This window comes from Phyllostomus discolor, chromosome 1 (genome assembly GCF_004126475.2).
Source record: "Phyllostomus discolor isolate MPI-MPIP mPhyDis1 chromosome 1, mPhyDis1.pri.v3, whole genome shotgun sequence".
Taxonomy (NCBI): Eukaryota; Metazoa; Chordata; class Mammalia; order Chiroptera; family Phyllostomidae; genus Phyllostomus; species Phyllostomus discolor.
In genome coordinates, this window is record NC_040903.2 from 215,193,927 (window position 1) to 215,204,348 (window position 10,422).

Consider the following 10,422-nt stretch of genomic DNA (forward strand, 5'->3'; position numbering starts at 1 on the left):
CTGGGCCTGTCAGGACTTCTGGCTCTGCGCCGAGGCCCCGGGGCTGTCTGCTGTGCGGCCCGCAGGCCCGGCTCCTCCCCGCCGTGGTGCCCGTGGGGTTGGGGAACGCCGACCTCGGTGGCCACCGCGGCCATGGGAGTCGCACGTCCACACTCACGTCCCCCTCGTCCCCCTCGTCCCCTCGAGCGACGGCCTGCACAGGCGGCCGACTAAACACCGCGTCCCTCCCCCTCAGCCGGAAGATGCGTCCGGAGGCTCCAGTCCCAGCGGGACCTCCAAGTCCGACGGGAACCGGGCGAGCAGTGGGGGTGGAGGCGGCGGCCTCATGGAGGAAATGAACAAACTGCTGGCCAAGAGGTGGGTGCTCGGCTCCCCCGGGCTCGGCCGCCTGCCGGGGGCTCCTGCCCTCACCCTCGAACTCGAGTCCTTGCCTGTGCCCGGGGCGCGTTGTCACCTGGGTTCAGCCGTGCATGACGGTTTCATCTTTCCCTCCGCGTGGGGTCAGCAGAGGCATCGGGCCGAAGGGAGTCCCGTGAACTCCAAACCCCACTCCCCCGTGCAGCAGCTACTGAAGCGTCTCTCCCCGGGACAGCTGGGGCCAGAGCAGAGAGGACTTGGGTGACAGTTTCGGAGACCCTGCCCTCAGGGTCTCAGTGTTCACAAGACGGGGCCCCACAGCTGGAGTGGCCCGGGGCACGCCACGCGAGTGCAGGGCTGGGGGGGTTGTGGAGGGCACGGAAAGGGGCGTGTGAAGTGGCCGGAGCCCAGGGGACGTGGCCCTTAGGAAGTGGAGGACCAGTCCCGTCCATGTCATGGCCGGGCCGGGGGCCCACTGCCCATCATCCCCTCCTCCACCCGCACCAGCAGGTGTGGTGGCCGTCAGCCTGTCCCTGTGGCTGTTGGTGGTTCCCCAGGTGAAACCCAAGTGGGCAGGGACACCACACGGCTCCTCGGGAAGCGTTACCAATCTTGGTTTTACTTGTAAATGCGGCACAATGGCAGGGGCGAGCGGACAGGTCGAGGACACCGCGGCTCACCAGGGCACCAGGGGGCCCGGAGCAGGCCGGCCCTGTCAGGACGGCGCCCCCTGTGGTCCAAGGAAAGCCAGGGCGGGGCCTTGCTCCAACGATAACCCCTCCTGCCTGCTGTCCCCCCCAGGCTTTGCCCTCTGCCCTCTGCCCTCCGAGTGGGCATGCCCTGAGCACACTGTGTGCCCGGGCACTTCTTGTCCCCCCTCGCCTCCTTACGTCCTCCCGTTTGCACAGCTCTGTGAGAACGGGGTGGAGCGGGGGGACCAGCTACCCCGAGTGCAGGGAGCCTGCTGCCCTGACACTTCTCTGCGCAGCCAGAGCCCGCGTTTCCTGCCCACGCTCTGCACACACACGGAGGGTGACCCGCAGCACGGGGCCCCCCCGAGGAGCCTCCAGCTGGGCCCGACAAACAGCGGGAACCGAGAGCAGGGACAGGCGGTGCCCGGAGGTGTGCAGGGGGGCTGTGGCTGCACGCCGTGGGGGAGAGAACCGGGATGGCCCCCAGAGGAGGTGTCCCACGCGCTGGGCCGTGAAGGGCCGAGGCGGGCTGTGGGGGGGGGGTCACCTGGTGCAGAGAGAAGAGCAGGGGCGCGGTGGGCAGGGGTGAGTGCCCGGCTAGCCGAGACAGCCCCCTCCCCCTCCTGCCGGCACCTTGGTCTCCAACAAGTATCGAGGCCTCCTAGGAAAACAGAGGGTGTTCTTCAAAAAAAAGAAAATATTCACGCTTTCCCCAAGTCCAAAACCAACACAGTAACAATAACAGCTCGGCCTCGACGGCCCAGACCAAAGGGAGAGGAAGTTCCCAAGAACAGGAAGAGACCGCCTTTGCCAGGAGCCAGCGAGCCGCCCAGGTGCCGGGCTCGCCCTCCGCAGAACAAACACGCTTTGCACCTCTCAGCGGGGACTCCTGGGGCTGCCCTTTGAAGTGCACCCTGGCGAGGGGTGCCGGGTGGGGCCGCTGCTTCTGTGCGGGCGGGCGGGCGGTGGCAGGCTGCTTGGGGCCTCTCCCTGCAAGCCCTCCTCCCTGCAGTGGAGACAGAAGTCGGGGCGGGGCCTGCAGAGGGCCTCTGTGTGCTCCCCGCTCCCGCGGGCAGGCGCTCCAGCCTTGAACCTTCACGGGGCGGGGTGGCTGGGCCGGCTTTGCACGGCAGTAGAATGCCGCGGGGCAGAGCGGCAGCGGGTGGGCCGGCGCGGATGCTGCCATCGCCCAGGAAGCAGTGCCAGCGGCTTGTACTAGCTGTCCAAAGTGAGACAGGAAAGGCGAACTCGAAATAATGCAGAGGGAGAAGCGGCCGGCCTCGTCGTGGTGGGGGAGCAGAGGTGTGTGAGGCTCAAGCGGTAGATGGGCGGGCAGGCCTGCGTTCCCCGAGACAAGAACACTGCAGAGGGGATCCCTGTGTGGGTGAGGAGCCTACAGTGTGGGCCCCGTCACCCCACTGGTGACAGCTGGCCGGCGACCCCCCCCCCCCCCGCCCCCGTCAGACCAGAGTCCTTGTCAATGAGCCGTGCACACCGCCGGTTCTGACGGTTACGTGCGCGGACGGCCTTCACGGAGCTGCGGTGCCCGAGGTGTGACCTGGAGATCGCAGGGGTCGGGTGTGCAGACCTGGGAGTCAGCCACAGGGGGGACCCCTGAGGGAACGGGCCGCGGCGAGTCCTCCAGGACGTGGAGAGAGAGCCCCACACGTGGGGAGTGGGTGCACTGACCGGAGGGCGTCCGTGGGGGTCCGTGTCGGGGTAGTGCAGAGAGGGCCCTTCCTCGCTCCCTCGGGGCGGCCTGCTCACCCGGGCAGGTCGCCTGCACTCGGAAGTTCCCACCGCCCTGGCCATGACAGGCCGCAGCCCAGAGAGGACCCCACTCTGGATCCCGGGGGGCTAGGCCTGGAGCAGCCCGGGGGACAGCCGCCACCCAGGCGAGCCGATGCCCAGGGACCCGGACGCTGCCAACCCACTTCCGGCCTCAAGTGCTGCAAACAGAGAGCAGGATCCCCCAGCCCCATCCTCTCTGGCCCGGGCACTCCCGGGCACTGCCACAGACCAGCCGGGCGTTTGGACACTCCGCCTCCTCCGCACGGCACCGGGCTCCCGTCCCCCCACCACAGCGCCCTCTGCCCACCAAGCTGTGTCCACCCCCAGGAGGCGTCCGGGGGGACGAAGCCTTCGGGAGCTGACTTGAGTCTTCTCCCCTGCCTTAGGAGGAAAGCGGCCTCCCAGACAGACAAGCCGGCCGATAAAAGGGAAGATGAAAGCCAAACGGTGAGCGGGTGTCCGTTTGCCTCCCCCCACCGGTGTGACCGGACGGGAAGGCGCTCCGGCCCCAGGCCGGGCCCCTGGGGCACTGGGGTGCACTGGGTTTCCACATGTATGTGATGGGTGCTTCCCAGGTGATTGTAGGAGGGGACAGAGGGCAGGGGACAGGAGGAGCGACAACAGGAGGGGCGGTCACGCCTGCCCCACAGCACAGGCCCACTGGCCCCTGCTGCCCCGAGAGCCCAGACGCGCTCCGCCTGGAGCCCGAGAACCACGGCGGCAGAGCAGCAGGGCCGCCCCGGGCCCTGGGGGAAGGCCTGGGGCCTGGAGCGGGCAGGGGGCCACGCAGATAGATCCCGGCCTCCTGGGCCCGGTGCTGGAAGACCAGGTGGTTTTTATTTTCCAGTCGCTTCTGTTCTTAAAGACCCCTTGAGTCCACAGACCCCAGTGGGAGCTGGGCAGGGGAACCAGGACCCCGGCCCTCGCCCTTCCTGGGCGTCCCGGAGCCGAGCCCGGCCACCCAGGCCCGGGGCGTCCGCTTCCGCCAGGGCGCCTCGCTCTCTTTCCCTCCGTGCTAAGCTTGTCCCAGAGAAACGGCCCCCTGTTAAAACGGCTAAGTCGAGACCTGAGCTACAGATGGCGTACAGGCAGCAACCGAGTGGCAGCAGGAGGCAGAAGAGTTACAGCCAGATGGGACCCCTGGGCCCCAGCCCCCCCCCACCCCGCCGATTTTCCCGGCTTCTGGCTCCCGTGTTTGAGCTGTGCAGTCCCCTGGCCCCCCCACCGCCTCCTCCTCGCCTGCACGTCTCTGCAAATGCTGCTTTGTGCAAACGGACCCCCGGCCGGGGAGGTTCCCCGGCACTTGGGTCCCTCGGCCACACGCACACGGGCACACGCGTGCTTGTCCTCGGCCCTTAGCGCCGGCCACCTCCCCGCCGGGGCCTGGGGTTTTCAGTCGTTGATAATATTAATTAGTTTACTGTGTATAAAAGTGTAACAATGTGTTCCTTACAAACAACCCTGAGGCCTCGTGGCCGACCTGCCCCGCCAGCCTCCGTGGCCGGACTGACGCCAGGCCCCTCCTCCCGTTGCAGGAGGAGCCGAGCACCTCCCCGTCCCCGGGGACCCGAGCTGCCAGCCAGCCGCCTAACTCCTCAGGTGAGAGCCCGCCCTGCCCTGCCCTGTGCTGCGCTGCCCTGTGCTGCGCTGCCCTGCGCTGAGCTGGGCCTCCGAGCCGGGGGCACTCCCCAGGGAGATGGTCTGACCCCACCGCCTCGCTCTGCGGATGAGCAGAGGGCCAGGAGGGCTGTGCGCGCGGGGCCTACCCCTGGGGCACGAGCCGCACTCGGGAGAAGCAGCCTGCCTGCCTGCCAGCACCTGTCGGGTGGCGTCAGGTGGCCCTGGGGCTCAGCCTCCTGCCCAGGGTCGTAGCTGAGAGGTTCCTTGACCGCTGGGTTCAGGTGCCAGCAAGGAGAGAGGACTGTCCATGAGGCGCACTCAGAACTAGACCAGAAGTCAGAGTCAACCGGGCCCTGAGTGGGGGAGACATGGGGTGACGATGGCGGCATCCACCGCCCTGCAAGAGCTGCCTGGGCCAGTGGGGGACGGACCAGGCGGGGCTTCGGCTCCGCCAAAGCAGAGCCTCCCGGCAGGCGTTGGGGACCTCCCGTCGGGGGTGTGGGTGGGGACTGGAGCCCCCTCAGCCCTGAGGCTCCCCGTCCGCGATGTGATTGGCAGAGGCCGGCCGGAAGCCCTGGGAGCGGAGCAACTCTGTGGAGAAGCCTGTGTCCGCCCTGCTGTCCAGGTGAGCGCCCGGGCAGGCCCGACCGCGTGCGCGCGTCCGGTGGGGCCGCGGCGGCCACGCGCCCATTCACGTGTCTGTTTCGTCCCGCTGCCCTAGAACCCCGTCTGTGGCCAAGAGCCCCGAAGCTAAGAGCCCCCTCCAGTCGCAGCCTCACTCTAGGTACCGAACAGCCCCGTCTCTGGGGCCTCCTCTGTGCCCTGCCCTGACTAACACACACCCGGACCCCGTCCCGTGTCCCGTCATCTAACAGTGGCTCTGGGAGCTGGCCGCCTGCTCTTCTGTCAGACCCCGGGCGGTAGGGCTGGGGGCTGCTGCTTCTGCTCCCCTCCGAACGGGAGAGGCACGGGGGGCTGGGAGGGGACCACCCGCCCGGTGAGGGGCCAGTGGAGCCGAGGGCAAGTCCCAGTGTGGGGCTCGCTGACCGTGTTGTGGGACAGTCGTGCGGACAGCCGTGTGACAACAGCTGGACACGGGCCGTGCCCCCTCGCCAGAGCTGCCTCCCACGGCACAGCCATCTGCGACTGGCCCCGCACCCTCCTCCTCCTCGCCCTCTGCTGCGCACAGCGCGGTACGGCCGGGTCCCCAGGGTGCTGACCATGTTTCCCAAACCAAGGGCTGGTGCGGTGACAGGACAGGGCGTCCGGAGCCCAGGTTGCCCGAGGTCAGAGGCAGGCAGCCCGTGGTGACCGCAGGCCCGGCGTGGCCTGAGTCTGCGGACCTCCGGAGCCCATTCTCCGGCCCGGCCCTGCGGGAGGGGGGCAGCAGACCCGGCGAGCAGGGAGGAGGACGTCACAGGGACAGCCGGCCCGTGGTCTGCCGGGTTCTGGGGCCGCACCAGGTTGCAGGGGGACAGGAATGCTAGCGAGTGGGCTGGGCAGGCCCCTCCTGGGGTAGCATCTGAGTTCCCCTAAGGCGTGGGGACAGCCTTCCAGTCTGGAGGCGTGGAGGTGCTGAGGCCCGGATCCTGTCACCGGCCTGGCAGGTCCACAGGACAGAGATGGCCGTGCGGCTGCAGCATGGGGAGGGCAGAGGGCGGGAGGGAGTCATGTAACGAGAGCTTGGCTTCAGCGCTGAGAGCAGGCCAGTCCGGAGCCCTGAGCGCAGGGACAGCCCCAGAGGGGCAGCAGCGCCCCTGGGCTCACAGAGCCGGGCAGCGTCGCCCTCTGGGGACTGTCTTGGGGGAGCGGGGTGCAGAGAGGTGAGGCCATTGGCCCAGGGGACCCAGAAAATTGCTGTTACCACAGACCCTTGAACCTACAGGGCGGGTGCGAGGGACCTGGGTCAGAGCTGGACCCCATTCCCCGTCGGGAACGGCATCGCTCACCCATGCGCTCACACCCACTCACTCAGGGCCACGGTGGGCCCGCCGCCGGAGTTCCCCGGGGAGGGGTGCGCGGGCATCCCGTGCTCTCACCCACGTGCACCTAGTTCTGTGTGCTGGGCCTCGGGCTTTGTCCCAGCTCCACTGGGATACCCTCCGCACCGCCGTTGTGCCGGCTGGAGGTGCACGCACGGTGACTTAGCATGTCTGCGTATTGGGCAGAGCGAGCTTTGTGTGTGTGTGTGTGTGTGTGTGTGTGTGTGCATGTGTGTGGTGAGGTCTCCCGAGACCGCTTTCCTGGCCACTCTCGAGCACACAGTGCAGCGCGCTGACCAGTGCCCTGCCGTGCGCCCCACGCCCACCACCTGTCCGCCCCAGGGCAGGTGGGAGTGTGTGCACCGGGCCCCCCCGCCCCAGCCCCTGACATCCCCGGGCTGCCCTTTGTTCGGTAAGTCTGGTTTTCTTAGATTCCACACGAGGTGAGGTCATACGCTGTTTGTCTTTCTCCGCCTGGCTTACCTCACGGAGCATCGAGCCCTCTGGGTCCCCCCGTGCCGCCACAAACAGCAGGCCTCCCCCGTGCGGCCCTGGGTCCTTCCCATTGCGTGGGTCCCGCACCCTCTGTGCCCAGTCGCCCGTCCCTGGGCACCCGGGTGGCTGCACTGCAGTGAGCACGGGCGGGTGCAGGCACCTCTTCCGACTGCGTCCCCTTCGGTGACTCTCCCCAGAGGAGACCCAGCGGTGGGACAGCGGGTCTGCTCCTCATTTTCCGAGGCGCCTCCACACTTTCCCACAGTGGCACCGTGGTTTCTGTGCGTTTTTCCCTCGCCACGGAGACCGGCAGCCCTCCTCTGTCCAGTGGCCCTGCAGCCGGGCCGACCCTGCCCGGCCACTGTGTGTCCACCGCCTGTCACACCCACAGTCCCCTGCAGCGGCTCAGCCATATCACCGCCCTCCCTGCACCCGCAGGCCCACCGGCCTTTCTCCTCACGTGGGGAGAGAGCCGGGTCCAGGCGGCGCACCTCGGTCTGCTTGGGAGGACCGGGCAGTGGGGCGGACCTCCCTGCCGGGATCTCCCGGGGACGGACCTCCCGGGAGCGTGAGCTTCCAGGCCAGCGCGCTGCGGGTCAGGAGCTCCGCCGAGAGCAGACCACGCCCACGGGCCCAGTGGAAGGAGCCGGGCTCGCTCTACAGAGCACTTGGGCCTTTAGGACGAGAGTTCCTGTGCGGAGTTTCTGCAGTTTCGCATCCGACTTCGTGCCATTCTCGCTAGTGTTCCCCGAGGCCTCCCGAGAGCCGGGACACGGGCCCCACCCCGAGGACAAGCTGGCCGATGTGTTTCTCCCCGGGGGGCGGGTGCGAGGGGTGCAGCCCGCCCGCGCTGCCGCTCGCACGAGAGCACCCAAGCCCGGAAGCAGCCCCTTCGGTGACCCAAGTGCCGGCCCTTGGGTTGGGAAATGTGGTCACACTACCCGTGAGACCCTGGGGATGGGGTGCTGGGACCCTCCCCGAGCAGCAGAGCAGTGGCCAGAGGTGAAACAAAGGCCTTTGAGGGGCTGGGGAGGGGGGAGGGCGGTGCCTGGCCCGGCCCGCAGGGCCCGCGGGGAGCGGAGGCTCTGTGGCACCCAGGCTCCTCCTCACACTCCGTCCCCCGGTGTGGGGGCCCAGCGAGCGCACCCACATAACCGCACCCTGCGTCCCCTCCCCAGGATGAAGCCGGCAGGAAGTGTCAACGACGTGGCCCTGGATGCCTTCGATTTGGACCGGATGAAACAGGTGAGTGTGTCCTTTCCTGAGAGGCCATGAAGGGGCCGGGGCCGGGGCCACCTCGGGTGCACGTGCGTGGGCCAGTGGGCAGGCCCAGGGGCCCCGCGGCTGCGAGTCAGGCAGGGAGCCGGCCCTGGAGGGCGGCCGCAGCGCTGGGCCCCAGCCCGTGCTGTCACCGGAACGAAGCACCCCTCCACCTGTCGGGGCGGGCGCTCCAGAGCGGGCCTGAGGCCGGCCAGGCCCCGCCCCAGCACGCTCCCCCGCCCCCTGCACCCAGGGAGGCCCAGGACCCCCTGCCCCTCAGACACACCACCCCCCGCAAGGCCAGCCTTCGTCCCCGCTGCCTGCTCCTCACGCAGGCTCTGCTCCCGCAGGAGATCCTGGAGGAGGTGGTCCGAGAGCTCCACAAGGTGAAGGAGGAGATCATCGATGGTGAGTCCCACGCAGCCGGGGTTCCCGTGGCCGGGCGGGGCCCGCCACCCAGGGCCTGGGGGGCCTTCGGTTTGGCACTTGGGAGTCCTCTGGTACTCTGGTACACTGGTTTCATTGTCCCCCAGTGGCCCACGTCACCTTCCCGTGCCCTCAGCCAGCAGGCTGAGGCCTAGACAAGTCACGGGACTCGGGACCCCTGACTCTGCCATCCCCACCTCCTGGGCGTGCCCTGAGGCCATGTAGCCATGGTAACTGCGCGGGGAAGGCGATCAAGAGCATCCTCCCAAGCCCAGGGCAGCCGAAGCAGCTCCCCTGCTCGCTGCTAAGTCTGCGGCCGCGGACTTGGGCTGGCTTTCTTGACTCTGCTCCCCCGCCCCCGCCAGGAGCGTTGGAGGGAGCTGGAAGGCACAGCTTCGGGGGCCTGACCTGGTCCTCAGCCTGCCTGGCCCTGGGCTGGGTGAGAAGTCGGGGGCTCTGGTTCACCGTGAATGACCCCCCTGCCCAGTGCCCCCCAGCCTTTGGTGCCCTGGCTCAGACCCGGGTCAGGGGGCAAGGAGTGGTCTGCTCAGGCAGGACTGGGCAGGGACTGCCCAGGAACTGGAGGTGATGGGGAGCTGGGGACAGAGGGGGCTGCCTGGACCCCAGAGAGAGAGGAGAGGCTCGGGCGGGAGGCTGCCTGGGGCGCCCCCAGACCCAGGCCCCGACCCCTGTCCAGAGCTGGGCGACCTGGCCACACCCCGGCCTGGCCCCCGCAGAGAACACCCAGTCCCCGTCTGCCCGGCCCCCGCCGCAGATAAGAGGTGATGAGTGAACAGAGCGGCACAGCTGGAGGCCGGCTATTGACTCGGCTTTATTGCTGGGTGACCCCCAGGCGGGGCGCGGGCGGCTGGGGGCGGCCCGTGTGCACAGGCAGCTGGCAGGGGTGGGGGCTGTGGGGGTGCTGTCACAGGTGGGGGGGCCCCCGAGAAACTGCCCCTCCTTCCCGGATGACTGCCCAGCGCTCACCAAACTTTCTCTCTCAGCCTTTGGCTCCAGGCCCCGTAGGGTCTGTCCAGGAAAAGCCCTGAATCTGGGGGGGTCCTAGGAGTGGGGACGGAGAAAGCTGAGAAGAGCAGAGCCCCGCCCCTCCTTGCGAGGGGCGGAGCTCAGGCCACGGACTTCCTGCTGCCGCAGTCAGGGGCGGGGCTCCCGGGTCCTCGGAGCAGAACCAAGGGGCACACCTGTCCGGGGATCCCGCTGCCTGCCAGCCCCGCCCCAGCTCCGAGGCCTGGTGCAGGTCTCCCCGCCGGCCCCATGCCAGGGTCTGCCGGCTGGGGAGTTGCAGTGAGACCCGCGCACCTCTGGCCTGGGCCTCTGGCCTCCGGGAGCCTGGGCGGAGCACTCGGAGACACAGGCACAGGAAGTACCGCACCGGGGCGTGGGGACAGGGCCGGGCTGGTCCCTGCCACACCTGAGTCCCCCTCCCGTTCCGTCCTGTCCACAGCCATCAGGCAGGAGCTGAGCGGAATCAGCACCTCATAGGGCGCGAGGCCCCTGCGCCCCGAGACGCGGCCCCGGCGGACGGCCCCGGCCTCCAGCACCCGCGAGCGCGCACTGAAGCTAGGATATACTTCGTGTGAAGTCTTAGCCTGTGATGAAACATTAAAATGAGGGAAACAGTTCAATTCCTGGATTTTTTAGATTCTACCTGACACAGAACACCAGGTCTACTCACCTTTTTTTGTATTTTATATTTGTCTATTTAAGTGTACATTTCTTTTGGTTTATAGAGAAGACACCCCCAAATCACACGCTTCATTAGGTGGTTCTTCCTGGGT

The 10,422-nt window shown here is 68.2% G+C and overlaps 1 protein-coding gene across 1 annotated transcript in view; it reads left to right on the forward strand.

Moving 5' to 3' along the window:
- EVL (Enah/Vasp-like) overlaps nt 1-10,269 on the forward strand; it is an 86,176-nt gene extending 75,907 nt beyond the window's left edge. The window contains 8 exon segments of the mRNA XM_028506463.2: nt 236-357; nt 3,227-3,287; nt 4,376-4,439; nt 5,019-5,085; nt 5,182-5,244; nt 8,116-8,182; nt 8,548-8,605; nt 10,089-10,269. Of these exon segments, the coding sequence (XP_028362264.2) occupies nt 236-357; nt 3,227-3,287; nt 4,376-4,439; nt 5,019-5,085; nt 5,182-5,244; nt 8,116-8,182; nt 8,548-8,605; nt 10,089-10,126 (540 nt within the window). The 3' untranslated portion in view covers nt 10,127-10,269.
- The last annotated feature ends 153 nt before the right edge of the window (nt 10,270-10,422 follow it).